Source organism: Stegastes partitus, unplaced genomic scaffold, assembly GCF_000690725.1.
Source record: "Stegastes partitus isolate 25-593 unplaced genomic scaffold, Stegastes_partitus-1.0.2 Scaffold699, whole genome shotgun sequence".
In the NCBI taxonomy this organism is placed as follows: Eukaryota; Metazoa; Chordata; class Actinopteri; family Pomacentridae; genus Stegastes; species Stegastes partitus.
Genome location: NW_007578430.1, coordinates 113,343 through 136,476, shown reverse-complemented (window position 1 = coordinate 136,476; position 23,134 = coordinate 113,343). Strand labels below are relative to the sequence as shown.

Below are 23,134 nucleotides of genomic sequence, written 5' to 3'. Positions count from 1 at the left end.
TTTTTATCGTGCAGCCTTGCCTTTAGTTACATGGTGGGAATAAGATTTGCTTTGTACACTGTAATTAGCAAATGTTTGCATGATAATATGCAGAACCGAGACAGTAAATATAATTTTTTTTAAATGAGAATCATTGCATTGCTTCATTTTGACCCCGTTGGCCTCAGTGTGCCTCAGCAGAGCTTCACAGAGCTGCAGACGGAACAGGTGTGTCTGAAAATGTGCTCTGCAATGCAGTAAACCATTAAACACTGAGCGGTTGTTGCTGGAAACGTTGCCACAGAGGAGAAACCGGGCTGCTCTCTTCTCTTTCAGTCACATGTAACCTTGACAAGCAGCAGAGCATCATCATTTCAGCCGGTTCAGAATAGAGCCCACAGCAACCTGAGAGCAAACATCCTCTCTTTATCTGCTCTTACGCCTCCCGACAAACCGAAATACCTCCATCAGACGCACAATGTAGGCATGTTATTCACCCCTGCTAGACCTTTCAGGACCTTTCAAAACAAAGTGTGGGTCAGCAGTAATCGAGCCCAGCAGCACCCAGGAAGGCCGGAGCGTGTTTACACCGCTGCCGGCTGCTCTGAGGGATTCTCCACCCGGGTCTGGGGTCGGATTCGAAGGAGTTTTCGTACCTGAAGCGAGGATTTTTTTCCCCCAGTCTTGGAGGATCAGTGTGGACCGGACTGTTAAGGTGACGATGATGATGTTTTCAGGGTGAGATGAAGGACCACAGCGGCCTTCAGCAGACTCTCAGTTCTCTCAGAGGGCTTCATGGTTCCTGTTTTGGTGACGAGAACTGAAAAGAACAAAATCTGCTAAAGTTTTACCTCACGGTGTCGCGCGTTTGTCTTCCCTCGATCACATCAGACTAGATCTAGAGTACGGCTGCTGATCTGAGGACGATTCTGGAATTATTTACTGGAGAAAACATCACAAACTCATCGTCTGTAAAGAGGAGTTTCATAATAAGTACAGCTCAGTTAGCTGTACGGGCCTTTACGAACGCTAACAAAGGTTCAAGAAAGATTAAACAGTAAAAAAAAATGAACGTTTTGAACTCAAACAGTTTACGTTGAACTTTGCAGATTTTTCCTGTTTTGTTAAATTACAGATTATAACCAGTAAACATGAAAAAATGATTAAATTTACGTTACCTGTCAAACAAAAACAGGCCAAAACTGTAAATGATGTTGAATAATTACAGACAGGAAATAATTATTCTCCAGTGTGACCGTAAAATAAAGAGTTTTACGGATATTTACTGTTTTTTTAAAGTATAAGGATGAAAGGACGGTAAATCATAATTTACTTTCTTGTTTTTACAGATTTTACCTTCAAATATGTCCCTATAAATACAGGGGAAAAAATCATGCTACATGCTGACTGTAAAAATAAAAATAAAAATAAAAATACAGGCTAAAACTGTTCATAATGTTCATTTAAAAAATCTCAGTTTTAGCAAATAGTAATTCTTTTACAGCATTTTAGTGTAAAATTAAAGGTTTTTTTTTGCTGCTTTAAATGAGGAAATAATCATTACTTCAGTTATTTGAAAGTGAAAATATGTACAATAAGAACTGAAAGATTTTAAAATAGCAAATCATGTGTTAACTGTTATTTTACCAATTAAAAGTTAATCTGTAGTAAAAAAAATACTAATAATAATAACAAACTAAATTAATGTTCACCTCAAAAATCTGCGTTTTCACAAACAGTAACTCTTTTAACAACATTTGATGGTAAAATTAAACTATTTTTGCTGTATTTAAATCAGGATAAATATAACAATTCTACATATATTTATCTGTATTTGAAGAAAAAAGCTAAATAACCTTTAACTGTTATTTTACAGATTTCAGAATCTACTAAACTCACAAGAAATTATTTATATGTTGACTGTAAAATAAAAAAACTTTTTAAAATTGTGTTTCTTTTAAATTGATGTAAAATTTAACGTCATTTTAATTTTTTTGTAAAGCAGCTAAGGACCAGTAGTCACAGGAAAAAAAAGCATAAATGTACATGTGAAACAGGCCAGAGCTGTAAATAATGTTCACATCAAAACGATCGATTTCTACAAATCGACATTAATTCTTTTCCACTGTGTGACTGTAACATCAGACCTCTTTACTTCGTTTAAATCATCTAACAATATCATTACTTGACATATGCTGCAATTTTTCCTTTTATTGTAGTTTTTTCTGGTTCCTTTGCTGCCACATTTTTAAAAACTTCTTTCATACTCGTCTTCATACAGACACTAATGACCAATAGCCACTAAAGTGTTGTTGATCGTGTGTGTTTGCCGCCAGCAGTGGAACCAGTCGTGTGTTTTTGGTCTTTGTTCAGGCTGACGATGTCTCTGAAGCGGCGGCTGCTCTCCATGCTGTTGTGTTGCGTTTACTGCGTGGCATCGCTCTTCTGCCTCCATCCAAACCGAAACAACTGCTTCTCGGTCGGAGCTCGGTGAGTCCCAACAGCCGCTGGACGACTCAAGTGTGTTCTGTTGACTTCTGTTGCACCTTAAGGTCTGGAGGTGATCGTCATGTCTTCAGCCTGCTCTGGTTGGTTGGACTCAATTACTTAAAAAATATATATCACAAACACAAACTGGACGTGAGGATGTCATTTATGATTCCAAGACAGACACAACAGACGTGATAGTGTTCAAAGCTTAGAGATTCTGAGTTTTTTGAAGGGATATTTAACAGACTTCTGACTTATTACCAAGTGACATAAAAGCTGTTTACACATCTGGAGTCCAACTGACAGGTTCAAGTTTTCTTTTCAGTTTTGTTTTGGTGCTTTATGGCCTCATGATAAACAGACATAAGAGAGATTTTAATCAATGACGAGGCAACAAAAGGTCAACGTCACCGTAACCAAGTTTAAAACAAACACTTTGAACTGTAATATTTTGGACAGTTTGCTTTTTTTCCCACAGATTTTTCCAGATTTGTTAAATTAAAGATGATATGAAGTAAAATCGCAGAAAATAAAAGTATTAGTTTGTCAAGAGAAGAAAGAACAAAACAAACAAACAAACAAAAAACGGGCTGTAAATAATGCTTCCATCAAAAATCTGTTTTGTTTTTTTAAATAAATGCAGTTAATTTGTTCTTTAACAACATTTGGCTGTAAAGTGACAATGATTTTATTGCATTCACTGCCAACACATTGTTATTTTCACAATAATTTGCTCTTTTTCTATAAAAATAGTATGTAGGATTGAAAAGTAGTGACTTTTCTGTTTTCTTGTATTTAAATCACCTGATAATATTGTTATTTTATAGATATTTGCTGTTGTTGTTTCACAGTTTTACACGTTTTAAACTCAATGTTGTTCCATTGTTGTTGTTTTTTAATGTAAATGACAGATCTTCTTCATTCTACTGTATTGAAATCAGCTAAAAATGATCACTTTACAGATGTTTGCTGTTTTTTTTTTCTTTAGGTTTTGCCGGTTTTAAAGGTTATATTATTCCATCATTTTTAAATATGTAATTGATAGAATTTTATTTCTGTTTTATAGTATTCAACTCCCCTAAAAATACTATTTTACAGATAATTGCTGTTATTTTTTGTTTGTTTTACAGTTTTTAAATATAATAGTATTCCATTTTATCTTTTTCTTTAGTAATTCACAGATTTTCTTTGTTCTACTGCATTTAAATCAGCTTAAAAACATCACTTTACAGATATTTGCTGGATTTTTTTCCCCAGTTTTTGCAAGTTTTTGCAGGTTTTATTATTCAATCTTTTTAAATGTAATTTATAGGTTTTCTCTGTTTTACTGTATTTAAGTTCCCTAAAGCTGTTGTTATTTTATAGATATTTGCTGTGTTTCTTCAGTCTTTCTGGTTTGAAGCGTTGCACTGATTTCGTCTTGATTCACATGACGGTTACAGTGGAGTAACGCTGAGCTGGTTTACGGAAAACCTCATTTTAAACTCTTTAAAAATCCTGGAGAACCTTCAATGACCGTTTCGCTCTAGAACTTTTCATTTTCTCAACTGTTCTTCTCTTCTTTTAGGAATCTGGCGTCAGTGTTCCAACAGATCTACCAGCGTGTGATTCGGCTGCTGCGCACCACGCTCTAGTTCCTCACGACATCCAACATGGCCGCCGCGACCGCCAACAAAAAGAAGAAGAAGAAGAAGACGAGGAGGATGAGGAGGAGGAACGTTCCCCACTTGGACTGTGGAGTTTCCTTCCTCGCTGCAGCTGTTCTCTGACCGGACGCAGAACAGAAACACGCCTGAAAATATCTATTTTTCTACTGATGAATGCTGACGTTTTGGATATTTGCCGTGTGACTGAGGAACGTCCTCCTTTAAGCACGTTCTGATAGATTCACCGTGAGAACCAAGAAGGTGCCGACTGAAACACCCGGACGAAGTGAGTGCCGTCACTTTAACACCTGACAATGATCCGGCTAAAAGTTTTACTGGTTCCACAAAACATTCTGAGAAAGTTCTGCAAAGTTCAACGTTCTCCTTGTTTAAGTTCCCAGAATGTTCTTCTTACAGGCAGGACAACTGAAGATGTTCTGAAACGTTTGGGGACAATAATGACAGACCGTCCAGCTGTAACGTTCTAAAAATTGAACGTTACACTGAGTCCTTTGTTATTACATACCACTGTGGGAACGTTTTTATAGATTCCACAGTGTGTTCCCTCAGCAACGTCCCCAAAACATCCTCAGAATACTGCTGGCAGAATGTTCCATCATTGTTAACATATCGCAATACAGGAACATCATGTAAAGAACGTTTTGTCGTCCGAGGTCTTGATAACATCTCGACAACGTTTCTTGAATGTTGCATTGAGAACATCCTTCCTTTGTTCTCACTGTGGAAACATCTTATAGAAGAACGTTCTGCCTTTAATATATCACATTACGGGAGTGTTATGAAACGTTTTGAGAAAGTTCTGCCAAGTTCCACTAATATTTTCAGCGGAAAGTTTTTCTTTTGGTTCCCAGAATGTTCTTCTTAAAGGTCGAATAACTAAAGATGTTATAAATATAGACCGTTGGTGCTCTGATGTTCTAAAAAATGAATTTTGAACTAAGAACATTCTTCCTTTGTTATGGCGGAACATTGTGGGAACACTATATAGATTCTATAATGCGTTCCCTCGACAATATCTCTGAACCATCTGTAGAACATCACAGCCCTGAGAACGCTCAGTTTTGGCTGCGATGTTCTATGAATCTAGGATCTAGAATCTATAAAACGTTCTGACAATGTTCCACAATGTTACACAGGAGCATAGAAGGAATGTGATCAGTCTTGAGAACGTTAGGGCATAATGTTCCAGCAGTGTTACCTACAAACATTTTTAGAACATCTTCAGTTGCTGCTGAAAATATTAGTAGAACGTTGCGGAACTTTCGCAGAACGTTTTTGTAACAAAAAAAAATTCCAGCAGAGTACCTTTTTTTAAACTACTGTTGCAGTTGTTATATAATTTCAGAAAGTTACCCAGCTAGAATTTTTCGTTTTGTTTTTTTGGTTTCAAGAACGTTTGGAGAAAGTTCATGCAGATGGTGTTTAGTTCTAATGAGAACAGTGTCTCATCAGTTGCAAAGATAATTGAAAAGGTTGCTAAAAAAGTTGCTAATCTGAATTTAACTTTGTCTCTGCAGGGCCGCGGTGGCAGCAGGACGTTCAGGACGTTCCTCTCCGGTTCCTCCTGGAGGATCTCGAGGCGTTCGGAGGCCAGATGAGATACAAACTCCCTGCAGAAAGTCCTGTTCTGATCGGAACCACCTCAACTTTCCACAGCTTTCAGAATGAACTGTACCTAAAGCAACATCTCTAACTGGCTTTTCATGCAGATATGAAACATCTGAACCATGAAATGAAGGAAAGCGTTCGGTGTCTCGCTCCGGTGAAGCTTTCTCGTGGAAGAGTTGATCACACTTACCATTTCAGATGGAACGTTTGAGGTGAATGAATGGATTTAGAACTTCTGTGCTGCCTGACTCCTTCTTGTTGTGCTGGACGACTTTGCCTTTTTGCACTTTTGTATGAAATGAGTGAACGTGTAACCCCCTCCACAATAAAAGTCTAATAAAACCAAATCAGCTTTCTTACAGTTCTATCAGTCGGATTGTTTATTTGTACAGTTTCACGGATGCATGCAGGCAAAGCACGCACACATTTTAGAATGGTGACTATAAATCATCAGTCAGGTTAGTCTTCATAAACAACATTATTACTGTAGGGTCTTAACATTTCAATTAGTCAGGTTCATTAGGTAATTATTACTCTAATATCTCAGCCTTAAAATTCTAATATTCAGTTGAAACTCCATAATTAATAACACTTTTAGTGAGTAGCCTTAATATATAAGTTAGGGCAGTCTCCTTAATTAATGGGTAGCCTTAATACTAGCTTTAATATTTAAATTACTTTGGTTAATCTACATAATTAATAGTGCTGTTGAGTTGTAGCCTTAATGCTAAATAATACTGGAATAGCTTAGCCTTAATATTTAACAATTGTTGTTCATTCTCCATAATTAATTATACTGTAGTACCTTAGCCTGAATATTTAATTTAGTTCATCTGCGTGATTAAACATACGGTCGGGACCTTACAATATTTTATTTAAATTATTTTGATTAATATCCATAACAAATAATACTTGAGTAGCTTAGCCTTACTATTTAAATTATGTTGTTTAATCTCCATAATTAATAATAATGTAGTGTCTTAGCCATGATATTTTAACTGGTTAATCTCCATAATTAAAATTCCTGTAATGTCTTGGCCTTATTGTTGCAATGAGCTAATTTTCAAATTAATATTTATTTTAGTCAGGTAAAGTTGTAATTTACATTTTTATGTATGCTGTAGGGTTTGATTCTTAATTTTTTAAATGGCTGTAGGGTGTTAACTTCAATATTTAAACTTGTCAGTTTAATTAGTGACAACAATCTTTTTTTTCTGCTGGAAAGCTCAGTGGTTGTGTACGTAATATTTTATTTTTTCGCACTACCGTTTTAAAAGCAAATAATACTTCACACAGCACATTTTACTTCCATTTCATTAAGCTGTTATGATGTGTTTATTTTAATGTTTACTTGCCGGAACACAGCGAGTCAGATCGGCTTTTATTCTGACAGTCTGAGCGGAAGTCCTGCTCTTACCGTTTCATTTTGACATTAGCTGACAAGAGAAGCTAACAGCAGGGAGAAGTTTTCTGCTGCAGTTTATTAAAGTCAAGGCATGACAATGTGTTGAGTCGCGGGAAACCAAGTCAAATAGCAGACCGCGGATTCTGTCGACGTCACAGGTACGTGACACGTACAGTTCTGAGTGCAGCTAACTAGTTGCCAGCCGGTTAACCTCGCTAACAAGCGGGCTAGTAACGTCCAGAAGTGCTAGCTGACTAGCCGTTAGCCTAGCATGAGCCATCTGCTTCGAGCTGAACGGTGGAAACAGTTGGGACGGCCATGTCTGTAATAAAGACGAGCCAAACACACGGTTTTCTGTTATTAAAACTGCGCATTAAAACTAAAAAGGTGTATATGTATTTATTTAACTGTCTTTTCTGTTGTTTGTGCCGCCAATGATTATAAATAACTTGTTTCTTGCTCGTGACACTGTTGCTGTCACCCAACTGTCACCAACCGTGGCCCCGCCCCCCTCCTCCTGCTCGCCGGCCAATGGAATCGCTGAAATCTTTGAGTGACGTAGCTCTTAGCCAATCGCAACCCCACAACAAATATGACGGCTCTCCTCTCGTTTCTTCACACAGCGGGCGTCTCTTTCCGGCGCAGTACGCTGGGATGCTGATGCTGAGGAGCCTCTCTGATCTGTAGCATCGTTAAAATCTCAATGTTAGTCGACATGTTGTATTGTCTGAGGCTGCAGCACTGTGTTGACCTCTGTCTGGGCGGCCTGCTCTTGTTTCTAGCGGGGCTGCAGCAGGTGGAAGCAGCCGCCGCCGCGGAGATGCCCAACTTGAACTGGAAGCCGTTTATCTACGGAGGGATGGCCTCGATTGTCGCAGAATTCGGTACGTGATGCACCGCAACATGCAGGACCTCAGCGTCATGGGTTTTATTGCCTACATGCGCTGTGATGTGCACGTCTTATGCAAATAGAAATCCGAAATGTGCAGCCGAGGAGACGTTCTGCAGCGATGGTAGCACTGACTTGGGGGATGAAGCCTGCAGCTGAGTAAATATGAAAAGCTATGTGCTGCAAATTCTGTACATCATACTGCTGCTGCACATGTACAGATATTCAGGAAGGCTACTGGGACAACATGCAGTCATCGTTGCCCCACTCTGTGTCTCTTGAGTGTATTCATTGTAGTTACACTGATTGAGATTTTTTTTCTGGAAAACTGATATTTAGATCATCTGTAACGCAAAAACAAACATCTAATTTCATTTTCATTTAACACATTTCAACCACTTTGAAGTTTGATAGCTATTTTCTAATCTAGAATATGAGCCAAATTTAAAACATCTTACTCAGTGTGGATGTTGTTCAGACGTAGACGACGAAAAAACGATGCCTGTCCAATTCAGCGGTAGGTGTTTCAACAGGTTCAAATCTTTCAAATTGGGGCAATTATCCGATAGCCAGGAGGTTAGGACATGTACCACATTGTGGCTCTGAGTAGCACAACTCTGGACTGGTTGCTGCATGTTGGTCTTCATGTTTTAAATCTCTCTACACTGATACTCATGAAAGAAAGGTTGAAAAATGCCCCCAAAATGCATCCTTATAATCGATCATGTGTTTTGACTCAACTGGGAGCCACCTGAGTGGGAACTTTATTAGTTTAAATCACAAGACACAGTACACCTGCAGTACATCCTCGATGCCGTTTGCCAACATTTCTGTCGACTTATTGTCATTTCCATTCTCAGGCACTTTCCCCATTGACCTGACTAAGACCCGGCTGCAGGTCCAGGGTCAGTCCCAGTACACCGAGGTGCGCTACAGGGGCATGTTTCACGCCCTCTTCAGGATCGGCAAGGAGGAGGGCATCCGGGCGCTCTACTCTGGGTATGGAACTGGCTTTTACTTTTTAGGTCACATTCTGTATCCAGCGTTTGGCCTCGACCGCTGACTTCTCAAGCTCAGAACGCGGAGCTGTTGGAGATTAATGTGTCGTCAAAATGTGTTGCGTTTTCAGCGTCTCTCTTTTAACCTGCCACATCACCATGGTAACCGATGCCGCACAGCTAGGTCCGGTTCAGGGTTTCAGATTTAAATCAGCTGTAGGAAGCGTGTCCTGTTCGCCAGTCCCTGCCCTCAGCTGAGGTTTATATCTGCAGACCTGTAGCATGTTAGCAACCACGTGTAAACTGAGTTGTGTTGCCATGGTAACCTACATGCATTCACTTGCTGATGCACAAATCGCATGACTGTGTTTTTAGGTTTATTCCTGATTTGATGCCGCGTCTGTTTTCACTGCTGCTACTGCAACTGACAGAACACAGAGTAGGAAACTGATTTACTCTTTATTACAGAGAGAGAAACATTGATTTCACTTTGATTTGGCCAAATGCTAAAGTGATGTCCTGCATTATATCAGACCATCCATCCATTATTTATACACCGCTTAATCCTCACTGGGGTCGCGGGGGTGCTGGAATCTGTCCCAGCTGACTCAGGGTGAAGGCAGGGGACACCTGGACAGGTCGCCAGTCTATCACAGGATTTTTGGACTGTGGTAGGAAGCCGAAGATCCCGGGTGTCCTAACCGGGATGCGAACCAGGGATCTTGTAGCTGTGAGGCGATGGTGCTAAACACCGAGCCACCTCGCAGCCCCAGTGTCAGACCTGTCATGTTTAAATGTATGAAGCTTCAAGTTTAGTAGCTGCCTTTGGATAAACTGGGTGGGGAAATAAACACACATTCAGAATAGAGTAGAATAGAATAGAATAGAATAGAATAGAATAGAATAGAATAGAATAGAATGTCCTTTATTAGTCCCACAGGGGAAATTTGCAACGTCACAGCAGCAAAGTGATGTAAGACAAGCAAGCAAACACAACTATGAATTAAAGAGGCGAGGTATATACACTATATATACAATATAAATAAGATAAACAGAAGAACTCAAGGATACTAAGAACACACATTTAGAAATATTTGCATGAATGAATTGCACTTGGGTGTTATTAACAGCAGTAGCAGCACTTTTGACTGTAATAGATCTTCATATTCCTCCCAGCCCAACCCTCTTTACTACAGTAGGCGGCATATACAGCGCCCTCCATAATTATTGGCACCCCTGGTTAAGATGTGTTCTTTAGCTTCTAGTAAAGTCAGTTTTTTTCTAACTAATATAGGACCACAACGAAAAAAAGAGGAAAATTCAACCGTTAATTCAAGTGCATTTATTCAGTGTGAAAAAAATCCCACATTAAAAAAGAATTCTTTTACATCAAATCATGTGTGCCACAGTTATGAGCACCCTTGATGTTAATACTTTGTACAACCAACCTCCTTTTGCCAACAATTCATTTGAGATGAGTTGAAGGTTACATTTTTCCACAATTTTCAGTGTGAGAGTTTCTGCAATAAAAACTGAATTTATTTTAAGGCTTTTAACACATCTTAACCAATCATTATGGAGGGCGCTGTGATTCGTCCATGAAGCCTTTTATGTGAGCGCGCTCAGAACCTGATGAAGAAAACCTGGTTAACAAAGAAAGCTGATAATCGCAGTCGTGATCGTCTCTAATTGGGGTTTTAGGTTTTGTCGAGTTTACTCACGCGTGCAAAACCTGGCTATAAATCAGATGTGCTCTGCTTGTTTGAAAAAATCACAGCATTTGGAGCATGTTCATAATTATTTAGACAATTTTACAGAAAAACTACGAGCGAGGAGATGAACTAAATTCTCTCTAAAGGAAATAGCCAAGAAGTTTGTTTTATTTTAATGCGCCGGTGTTGTTTCATGGTGTTGCTTTGCATGATAATCAAATCAAATCCACTTTAATAAATCAGATTTTGCACAGGAAATCGATTTACATAGCCACAAAAATATTACTGGGATTCTGAGATGATGTAAAAATCACGGAAATGTCTCGTCTGTGTGACGTATCGCACTTCCATCCATTGAATTGTTGCTGTAAATACTGAACCTGTACGTTTTTGCTCGCTCTGTGTTAACAGACGGTGTAGAGTAGCGATGCTGGATGTGGGTGCATCAGTTTGTGTGGTTAATACATTCCTCCAGTACAACGTGGATTATTCCTGCACAGCCAGCTCTGTTCTCAGACAACTCTGATTAATGCACATCTGCTTAAAAACACAGTAGTCAGAAAAGCACAAAGAGCTTTAATACACCTGAAAAGCGAACCCAGCTTTAGGTTTGAATATCAGAATTTCAGCGCTGGAGCGTCTCATTTCAGCGTCGTGTGAATACAGTCCCAGATGATTTGCTGTTTCCCGGCGAGAGAGCTTTTAGTTTCTCAGCGCGCTGTTAAGTAAATGTTGGCCTTTCTGCACACTCGCTGAAGAAACAGCATGTGGTCAGTACAATATGCAGTAATGAGCTGCTACAGTTTGTGGGTGGCTGAACTGTGATTGTGCTGAAGCCAAACTACAGATTCTACAGACGCCCAGTGGGACAGCAGATGTATTCCATTATTAAAGCAGATAAGAAGGAGCTTCTCCTTTGACTTCTAACGCAGTGGGTGTGAATCAAGTGTTTCTTGTCGGCAGTTTTTTAACATCCATCTGTGCTTTCCAGCAGAGACACTAAGCCTGGATGTTAAACTCCTCCATGAGACTGAAATTTTGATGCTTCACCCTCGAGGCCGCATAAATGAGAAGGCCGCTCTTCCTCCTCTGCGCTTGACTTCAGCTCGCTGGTTAACAAACTTGTTTCCACCTCCTCGCAGGATTTCCCCCGCTCTGTTGAGACAAGCTTCTTACGGAACAATCAAGATAGGGACGTACAACTCTCTGAAGAGGCTGTTTGTCAGTCACCCAGAAGGTGGGTGTCACTATTTTTACCTCTATTATCCCGTCTGCTGCCTTCCTGCTCGCCTCCCTTACACAGTCTTTCATCATAGGAGTGTAAACTTACAGCCTGCCTATAGGGAAGGACACGTTTTAATTCTGTCAGTCTCTCAGAACCGCTCTGAAATCTTGAAAGCATTTTTGTTATTAGTCGGGAGAAACGTTGGCAGACAATGGGCCAAACCGTGAGTTGTCAGATGTGGTTCGAGTGATACCGACAGCACATTAAATCTAGTTCCATATTTTTATTTTCAGCTCTCACAGGTTTAATGCTGATGCAGTCTCCTGCAACATGCAGTTGGTCGACGAGCTTTATAACCCAACCAAAACCCACGTGAGCCCTCCTGGACCGCAGTCAGCCAAAGTATTTACAACCAGCTCTGGTTTCATATGAGAGCAACAGCCGTCAACTCTCTGAACCCCAAAGACTGCTGCTTCGAAAGGCTTGTTGTCTTTTTAAAAAAACAGCAAAATGACACCATGAGTGAGAATCTGAGAATCGGATTTCCAACTCTCCAGTGGTCCCAGAACTAATCGCCTGTGATGTGCTGCGCAGTCGGGAAAATTCACCAAATCCAAGTAGAACAACTGTGAAATTTCACTGAAATCATTTTAGTCTAAACGTCTCATTTAAAAGTCTGCTTCAGTCTGTTTAGTCTCATCAGATTCAGTAGAAAATCAAAAATTCTGTGCTTCTCGGCTAAACGGTGCAGCCATGAGTGACTCAGCTCTGACAAAACAAATCAGGGACTTTTCAGCTGAACTGCAGGCGGTGTTCAAACCCAGCAGAGAGGGGACGAGTGTGGAGGAAAATGTAAGTAGTAAAACATCAGAAGTATATAGAGACACCATGTTTTCCCCAGTGTTGGTAGCACCTTTTGGCACAAAATGTTGGAAATGGTGATGATTTTTTTTAAAAAAGGAAAAAAAAAGAAATTCAGCTGCATCACACTGCAAAGGAGACAGCATTGACACTGTTGTGCTGTTTCCACAAAGGTGCAAAAAGGGGCAGAAAACATCCAGAAGCTGGTCAGAGTTTAGAGCGTTCGCCGCTGACCGGCTTAGTAACAGCAGCAGCAGCAGCAGCACCGAAGTCATTTTCTTAAATTTACATTTTAGCTTGTGGACTGATGCTGCTGTCTGAAGGCAGCGTCTGTAGAAAGAGTGGATTTAAATGTCTTTTAGTCCCGGGAAGGTGACTTGAAAGTTCCCACAGCAGAGTAGCAGGTGCTAACACTCTCTTCTACATAGTGACGAATAAAATCCAACACCATCATTTAAAAATGCATCATGGACGTGACGGTTTAAATAATTATATAGACTTCAGAATATGTCTCTATGGGGATGAGATGTTTGGAGCAGTTCATCAAGATAAAATGATGTTTTACTTTAATTTGGCTTTTATCCAAAGTAGTTTGAGTGTGTGCATCATATTTACAGAACGAAAAATTAAATTGACAGAACACAAGAGAGTTTTTTATATCGTAGTGTGTAATAATCAGCTAAAAGAAGCCTCTCTAAATCAGTCCTTAAACCCTTTTGGCCTCCAGAACATCCTTGCTGCTATATTTCTTCCATAAAACTGATCACGTGTGACCAAACTTCTGCTGCGTTCTGCTTCCTCTCGTTGCTTTTCCTTCTGTCTGGATTCAAACAGCACTTGTCGGCCTTCTCTTTTCTGTATTTATTTTGGGATTCTTTGCATGCAGACTGGGCGTCTCGGTGTCACTCAGCCGGATTGCAACTGATGAAAGGCCGTTAATGAAATCATCTTTTGTCGTAAATGTCATCAAGTACTAAAAATATAAGGTCAGATCAGCTAATTGCACTTCTTGCGTCTGGGTTCTTACAGTAAATCACGTGGAATCAGTGCACGAACACACCGAGGCTGCAGCATGTGTGCCCTCGTGTTATTGGTGCCGGTACGTCTGTTTTCACCGAATAGATTTCTCTTCAAAGGTTCAGTGTGTCCTGGCACTTTGTGTTGACCCACCTGGAAGCAGAGCGAGTGCGTTAACCTGCCGGCACTAATTTGCAAGCTAAATAAGAAGCAAAGTGCTTCCAGGAGGGAGGGAGGGAAGGAAAGGGGGGTAGGTAGGAGGAGACAGAAAGGGAGGGAACATAACTGAGTCAGGGTTTGTCCTCGCTGTAAGAGAGCCGATGTGCTTTAACCGCATCCATCCGGCCTGGATCCGATACTTTATCCACCGTCTCGAGCTCAAAATTATATGAATTTATTTGAAACGCTGGTAAACAGATCTCGTGTCTTGGAGGGAGACGTACAAAAACACTGAAATTTGTATAAAAAAAGACTTTTCTGAAGGTTCAGCAAAGATTAAATTAGCTGAAGTAAAGCATGTTCTGTTGTCCGGACCTCAGGTGGTCATCTCCAGTCAAACGGGTTCATTTGCATTCATCAGTGACTGACCGGCGCCATACAGTTCTGCCTTTTAATCCCTCGCAGCTTTTTTATTTGTCATTCGGTTCCTTCATCATCTGTCTTTCATCATATTCGTATCCTCTCTGTTCCCTCTTTCGTTTTCTTTGTTCTCTTCTGTTCACTTTGCTCGTTTCACTCCCTCAATATTTAATGGCCAATTAGTGTGCACAAGATAAATAATATAAATAATGGAGCAGATCAAGGAAGGAAAACAGCACTGAGGGAGAAGGACGCCGCAAAAGTTAGATTGTGGATATTTGTCCTTTATGTTAAAGCAGTCGTTGAATTTCATGGTAAAAAAAAATATGTTTGTTTGTTTGATACAAATCTCCTGTCACGAGTTAGCATGTGTTTAGCTTAGCTTAGCTTAGCACGAAGACCAAAATAAACAACGATGGCTGCCAATATTTGTAAAGTTGATCACATTTAAGGCTCACTCAGGTGTGTCACAATAAATTATGTCAAGGTGGTGTGTGGATCAGTTTTTCGTCAGTATATCTGTGCATTAAACAGTGAGAACCGTTCTTGTGTTTGCAGGACGATTAAGAACTCGGCTGCCACAGTTTGCTGCTTTTACACTTTCCTGTCAGCATGAGCTAAACAAATAAAGATTAGCTGCACTACTAAGTACGTTTTTGAGGCATTTGTATGTTGTTTTTTAATCTGTGGATGGAGCTAGGCTAGCCGTTATCCTCTGCTCCCAGTCTTTATGCTAAGCTAAGCTAACAGCACGATTACTTCTTGTCCATATAAATCAAGAAAGCAGCATATTTCTCAAAATATTGCGTTTATCCTTTAAGCTCCGAATCACAAACTACTGTGGCGACGTTGTTTAACTTCCATAACAGGATGCTAGCTGCGTAGCTCTTTGCATTTTAAACACACAAACACGTGAAGACACTCCTTAAATAAAAGTACAGGGGTTCTGTGGATTTTCCCGTTGATATATTCTTTACTATGAGAACAGCTAAGGCCACATTTACACTCGTTTTTAATGTTTTCTTGTGTCCACACTGCTACACGCTGCTGCTGCTGCTAAAAGTAAACCTAAAACGGAGTCTTGTGGAAATGCCACTGACCCATTTTAAGAAACACAGACTTGTGGAAGCTTTCTGTGTCTAAACGTGACAGTTTTCCAGACCTGAACAGACATTAGTCCCGACCACCAGCTGTTAATTCAACACAGATAATGAATAATGACCTTGTTCTCTATACTGATGTGCAGTTAAGGAAACTTTTTGTGCTACTTATCGCCATTTCTGTTCGTCCACTTTACTATTTTCTACAATGAAGCAGCCAACCTGCACCTACATGCCAGGTGTACGTGAATGCTCATGTGATAAACAGTTGGAGCCAGAAGTTTACTTAGTTTATTTAGCAAATAGAAATAATTTTAGTAATCCTAACTGACCTCAAACAGGAAAAGTTTAGTCTGATTTAATGTGTAAAAAAAAAGATTTTATGTCTTTTTGTTCAGTGTGTGTAAACTTGTGGTTTCAGCTGGACACGATCTTTAGAAGCGTATGGAAACTGTTGCTCACGACTGTCTAACGATTCTGATTAAGGGGTCGACCGATCATCGACTTGGCCAGATCCAGATGTTTGGCATTTTTCTGAAGTATTGTTTACTTTTAGGGACGTCTGATGTTGGCTTTTTTTTGCCAAAAACCGATGTGCCGATAATATCCAACTCTCAATTTCCGATGCAATATATATGTGGGCTATTTAATTAATTTTAGGTAACATCTAGGACTGGTCTGAATAGCAGTATCTGGGCTCCAGATATTTGGTTAACTAACAATTATAATTAACGACGAATATGACAGGATATTATTCATTTACTTACTATTATTTGTTTCTTTATTTATTAACACAGTAAAGGGCATTCAAACAAACTCAAATTGCTGGTCTGGTGAATTTGGACCTCAACATTAATATCCGGATGTCAGCACAACGACTGAATATGTGGATATTCTGCTCCAGCCCCAGTAACATCACATACCTCCTGTTAGTCAGGCACAGCGCGAGCAAGCTTGTTACTGCAGCTTGTTTACACGCTTCACGACACACTTTGATGACGTCATCATTGCGCGCCATTAAAATGCAGGCAGTATTTTATCGGCTGTCATTATAGGCAAAAAATCTGAGATAGATAGATAGATAGATAGATAGATAGATAGATAGATAGATAGATAGATAGATAGATAGATAGAACTTTATTGACATTGACCGATATTACATTTTTATGCCAATATCGGGCCGATATTGTCGGTGGACCGATATTATCAGACATCCCTATTTATTTTTCTTTCCGTCTGTTGCGGTCTGGAGCACAGTTCCACTCATAGCTTCATCTGATTAGTTACATGTCATGATGAACAGCCAATCGGTACTGAAGGACAACTGATGAAATGTTCTCTTCTCATTAAACATATGGAAGCAAAAATGAACTCAACTCAAAAATAAATTCATTTTTACTGCAAATACATATCCGTTCTAAGTCTTGTTGGTCTTGCTGATCACTGCTAATCAGTATCTGCTCTGAAAAACATGTTCGACCTCTGAGTCTGAACCTAAAAGGGAGCAGAGATGGAAACCGTTACTGAGGCCTCACTTCACCTTTTCAGTGGTTTTGCCAAAATACAAAGCGCTCCTCTTCTTGTTCTCTTTGGTCTCTGTTGACTGTTTTGCGTTTGCGATCTGCATGCTCTGTGCCACGATGGTGCCACTGTGTTTTGAATGCTTGTTTTGATGCAGGCTTGGGTTTGCCCTGTGGTTGTGGTGGGATCGGACGCCCGTTCCCCTGCCCGTAACATGAGCGGCGCCGGGACCGCCACACTAACTGTTGGTCAGGTTGATCAAGGATTTACTGTAACTATTGTTCTGAACTCAATCCATTTAGTCTCCTCCTCCTTCTTGCTCCTCACTGGGTCGCTACTAATGAGATCCACCATTCGCTAACACTGACAAACTCTGCTGATTTGCTTAGAGTGGTTTGTTTAAGGCCAACGTACTCAATGTGCAGTCAGCTTGTTTTGATCTGCGTGGTGTGCCAGGTGGGTGGAGTTTAAAGAGATGAGAACGTTTGGCCGGTTTAAAGGTAAACTCCACCCGTGTGGCGCTCCACGTAGGTTAGAGCAAATGTGACTGTTTGTTTGATAACATAAATCTGTACAATAATTCCCTCAATCCTAACCAAACTTTGGATTTCAGTACTTCATACTTGTATGGAGCTCACAGTCGTAGACAATAATTTCTGACACTAATTGGCTTTTTGTAATATGTTTTTGTCATTTCTAACTTTCGGTTCAGAGTTTATAGAGATCCTAAATGTGTAGCTTTGCCAGAATTAAACGAGACTTAAGCTGTGATTGTAGAACGTCTTTCTCTGGAGGTGAGCTCTTTAACATTTTCAACACATTTGCGTCTTGTTTGGGTCGTAATGTCCAGATACAAACCTCACACGCAGCTGGAAACGTGTTCAGCTGTCTTTAATATAATGCTGTTACCATAATAACGGATGATTCACAGTGAGCAGCTCATCACTGTTATTGCAGTTTGTTTCCAGATGTTAGTATTTTGTTGAATAACTTCGCAAGTAAAGTGCAATCCAACGGGATTGCCGACATTTTTGCGCTAATTACACAAATGTTTCGTCCCAAACAAGATGCACTGGTGTATTAAAAATGACACAAAGACAACAGCAGAGAGCATGCATGGTAATTTTACAGTCTCTGGGAATAACCTGCCTCCCCTCTAGACATCCGTACATAGTAATTATAATCTCAGTAGCGCCATCTTTGTGTGTTTTTTAAAAATTTCTGTCTCCTTTGCAACAGATGAGACGATGGTCATCAACGTCTTCTGTGGCGTCGTGTCCGGAGTCCTGTCTTCCTCGCTGGCCAACCCCACCGACGTCCTCAAGGTGATCCTCAACTATTTAACAACCGCAGCACCGAGGCTGTTTGTTAATCTGTCAGAGTTTACTAACCCTCTGAACTCTAAGACGTTTCTGGGCCTTTTTCTGCTCACTGTGGGCTCATTTTTCACTTCACTATAAAGTCGTTCGCCTCTATGGAAGCAGAACAACCAGGACTGGAAGTAGAGAAAAATGTGTTCTGTGCAGGAAGTTAAAATGCAAAGAGAAAGTTGGATGTCTTTGATTATTTATTTTGCTAAAATTGGGGGAAAAAAAAAAAATCAACATGTTTAATATTTTTTCACCCAACCAGAGTTTTTCTCCAGTATCCTCCCTGTTGCACTGATTTTTTTATTTTATTTATTTTATTTATGTTAACGTTTACATTATCTGATGCAAATTGTTTATTTTTGGCACTTTTTTTTTTTTTTTTTAAAGGGCACGTTAAGAAAGAAAAGAGCTTTTGGCATTCAGGTTTAGTAAAACTCTCTAAATATTTAGAAGCTGTGCGACTCTTTAAATTTCACACGATTATATCGTTGCCAACTCTTCCATGGTAGTTTTTAAACTGCTGCTTTTAATTAAAGCAGCAGAGACCAAATAAAAGATTTGTTCTGTAGAGTTTTAGGCCGTTGATGCTCTGATAATGTGATTTTTTAGGGATTTTATGCTTTGATTTGGTCGAAGGCGTGTCACGGATGAGTAGTTCAAGGACTGTGGGAGAAGTTAAAATCCAATAATTCTTTCATAATGGTGTCATTTTGGCATTTTATTTTATTTTTTTTAAAGACAACACGTCTTTCAAAGCGGTTTTGCATCTCAGAAGGTTACAGACACAGCGGGCTTGCCTTTCAGCGCTGATACGTTCCCACCGAGCAGCAACATCTGGAATAAAACATGAGACCTTGAAATGTTGAAATGACAAAAATGGCTTTTCCTCGAGTCAGTCCTCATAGACCCAGATGTTCAAATACTCTACAGCAGACATAAACGTGTTTACAACCTCCAACAGGAAACGCTTTTGTTCTGTGTCGCTGATTTCCTCATTTGAATGTTTATTTACTGTACTATTCGTGGTGTACACAGCTAAGGCTGCTGTGGATCGCGCTTCATGTCTGTTTTGGATTATCTGCTAGTTAAATGGACATATATATATATATATTTGTTTGTTTGACCACTTTCTTGTGTCTGTCTGTTCCAGATCAGGATGCAGGCTCAGGGCAGCCTCCTCCAAGGCAGCATGATGTCCAACTTCATCAACATCTACCAGACAGAAGGCACCAGGGGGCTGTGGAGGGTGAGCGCTGGGTCACTCTGTGTAGCAGCGCGCTTTGTGTATGGGAACGGAGTGTTGTGTACCAAGATGGCGCCACATTCATTCCGATAAAAAACCCTGATAAGTTCATCAGGCTTCCACTCTTTGGGACTTAAAGTATATTAAGACTCTGAGATCTTCTCTGGCTGAGATCAGATAACTGCTCTCTGTGAGTTTTCGGTCTTTATCTCACCTAAAGAGTGTTTATCCGGTCACTTTATTCTGAATATCTGAATAAGTGAATCCATCTGTCACTGGTTTCATTCATTTAACAGCAGATAAAACCAAACCAAGAAAATAAGATAATTAATCACGAGGAAAATACCTGTGCCAGATATCGCTAAAAAAACAAACTGAATGGACATAATATAAGAAATGCAGTGACTACAAGATACAATACAATGATGAAATAAAATAGTTAATGTAAAATAAGAGTAGAATAGAACAGTGGGAAAGTAATGCTGGCAGGAACACTGAGGTAATATCACACACAATAAACACCGGCATGATTGAAAATGAGAACCAGTTCTCAGTTAACTTACCTGGTAGAATAAAGGTTAAATAAATAAAAAATAAAAATATTAAATATTACACCTGAGAAAGGAAAATACGAAATATCACACAAATGCTGGACACGATTCAGAGACTATTGCACAAAGCATCCGATGTTTTAGCTGCTATAGAATCTCTACATTTATATTAAGGATGTTTTTTTTTTTTTGTCCCCAATCCGATCTGAGACTTTCTAGTATTTAGTATCTGCAGATATAATTTTCCAAGATGATGCACACTTCAAGCGCCGTAGATTGGCTGCAGTAGCTGGTTAGCCTCTTATTATTTAGGACTGTAGCTACTAGAGGACCACCAGGCAAAGTCCTCTGTGACGCTTAATCACTCCTACACATGTGGTAAATCAAGCTCAGCGGAGATCGTATTTCTATGAACTATTGATGTACGTATCAGCCTGTATCGTGTTTCTGGGCTTTAAATAGTGATATCAGCACGCAGCAAATGTCCAGTGTGCTCAGATTGCCTTTTAAAGTAATCAATTATTGATTTAAAATGTTGTATTCATTATGAAAATTATTAAAATTTATGACCCCTGTGTGACGGCGGATGGAAAACAGCAGAAAGGACTCTGGTTCATGCCGATACAGACGAGTTGAAAACTGTCTTTATCGATCAGGATCAGAAATTAAACATCCTGAATTTATATCTTATCTGCAAAACTGCAGATACAGCTGTTTTAGTCGTCGGGCAAACAATGTAGACTCCAGGAAGCAGCTGCTCTCAGCCAGGAAGTACTCAAAGCACACCGACCTCCTAAAATGATGAATGCTGCACTTTGCTTTATGGACAGATTAAACGTCCAAGATAGGAGAGATTCAGGGGCGCTGACAGATTTAGCTGCCTTTGGAGACTCATTTTAGCTTAGCTTAGCTCACAGCCTGGAATGATTGTATCGTGTCGACTAGTTTGTTTTACGCCGACTCAGCTCTGTATTTTGAGTTGCACCGTACAGTCAGACTCCTCTCCTTCGTCCTCGTCTTCCTCAGGGCGTCATCCCCACCGCACAGCGAGCAGCCATCGTCGTCGGGGTGGAGCTTCCCGTCTACGACATAACGAAGAAGCACCTCCTTCGCTCGGGCCTCATGGGAGACACCATTCTGACACATTTCATGTAAGAGTCCCTTTTTTTAAAAAAGTCTGTTTCCTGGAGGCTGAACTACGAAGGCGGGTCGACATTTCTTTCTTTGTGTGAGTCGACTCGACAGAAACTATCAGCGATATCAGGCCTTATAAAGGTGGTGATCAACTGTCTGTGTTAACTCAGACTTTCTGCTTCAGATTCTTTGTGCGTTTACATAAAAGGAGGCGTTTAACGCGTCACGTGACTTCTAATGAAACAATGCTGTAAATGATGCAAGACAGGAATGCAGGTAGAAAACTGTTTATCGTATGTAAATATATTTATTTTACCGATCAATGCAGCTGCACATTAAACCAGTTAAACTTAATATATACTTAATTTAATATAAGTGCATGTAGGTCTGACACTGTCCCATAATGCAGGAAGTCACTTTATATTTTGGCCAAATCAAAGTAGAACTAATGGTACTGAATATTCTCTGTAATAAATACCAGTAGAATATTACCGTAATGTCTGAACTATAAGCCGCTACTTTTTTCACACGCTTTGAACACTGCGGCTTAAACAATGATGCGGCTAATTTATGGATTTTTACGAATTTGCCTCGAGACGATAGTGACACTAAGAGCGACGACGAAAGAGAGACTGAGGAAGTGTGTGATGACGTAACTCTGAGGCTGTTCAACTCTGAAGAAGACGACTTTAGTGGTTTTAGTGCGCAGGAGGAAGATGAAGATAGCGATCAATGACTTTTCCTGGTAGGATGCTGTAGTTTTTATTTTCTTAACCAGCCGTGTTACAGGAACTGTTCGAAAAAAGAATTTATGATATTTGTGTATGTTACCGGTACGGTAAAAGTTTTAAAAAAATCTTTCTGTGTAAATATCTCATGTTACAACGTGGACACCTGCAGCTTATAGACAAGTGCGGCCTGTATATGTACAAAACTAGTTTTCTTTATAGAGTTAGTGGGTGCGGCTTATATTCAGGTGCCTCAATAGTCCGGAATTTACGGTAATCTGTGTCCTATTAGCTGCAGTACCAGCAAGGAACAGGTTAGCTCCACAGCATCAGTTACCATGGAGATCTAGCTCCACAGCATCAGTTACCATGGTGATCTAGCTCCACCGCATCAGTTACCATGGAGATCTAGCAGTTAAAAGACCTGAAAACTCCAACTTTAGGCTCAACGCATTAATCTGGCGTCGTAGTTCAGCCCTCCGGTCAACGGGTTTGTTTGTTCCGTGTGTTTGTACAGTTCTAGCTTTACGTGCGGCTTGGCGGGAGCGCTGGCCTCCAACCCCGTCGACGTGGTCCGGACCCGGATGATGAACCAGCGGGTTTTGTCTGGGAGCCCCATGTACAAAGGAACACTGGACGGAGTGATGCAGACGTGGAAGAACGAGGGCTTCTTTGCTCTCTATAAGGGATTTTGGCCCAACTGGCTTCGACTGGGGCCCTGGAACATCATCGTATCCTTTATAGTGAGGGAAAAATATCAACATCTGGCAACTAAATCGTTACCAAACAACTTCTTCACCAATATGTTTGTAAAGGTGTAATAACATGCCTTAAAATGTTGAAGTTCAACTCCCGTGGGAAACCCTGAAAAACACCTGCTCAAGTTAGGGTACCGATTACCAATTGACCAAAAATCGATTTTTTTAAAAATCAGGCCTTTAGTAACTTATGAGCGGTCAAATCAGGGTTTGTTCATGATTCTGAGTTGACTGTTAGCATTTATATTTCACCACAAACACTTCTTTGTTGAAAAAGACCACACTGGAGGCAACAGTGC

The 23,134-nt window shown here is 40.1% G+C and overlaps 1 protein-coding gene across 1 annotated transcript in view; it reads left to right on the top strand.

The window, feature by feature from the left end:
* The first annotated feature begins 2,381 nt into the window (after positions 1 to 2,381).
* Positions 2,382 to 23,134, top strand: part of slc25a14 (solute carrier family 25 member 14) — a 26,276-nt gene continuing 5,523 nt past the window's right edge. The window contains exons 1-9 of the mRNA XM_008290855.1: positions 2,382 to 2,394; positions 7,150 to 7,307; positions 7,932 to 8,033; positions 8,899 to 9,037; positions 11,891 to 11,985; positions 18,291 to 18,376; positions 19,572 to 19,667; positions 21,242 to 21,366; positions 22,595 to 22,808. Of these exons, the coding sequence (XP_008289077.1) occupies positions 7,970 to 8,033; positions 8,899 to 9,037; positions 11,891 to 11,985; positions 18,291 to 18,376; positions 19,572 to 19,667; positions 21,242 to 21,366; positions 22,595 to 22,808 (819 nt within the window). The 5' untranslated portion in view covers positions 2,382 to 2,394; positions 7,150 to 7,307; positions 7,932 to 7,969. The remainder of the gene's footprint in view (positions 2,395 to 7,149; positions 7,308 to 7,931; positions 8,034 to 8,898; positions 9,038 to 11,890; positions 11,986 to 18,290; positions 18,377 to 19,571; positions 19,668 to 21,241; positions 21,367 to 22,594; positions 22,809 to 23,134) is intronic.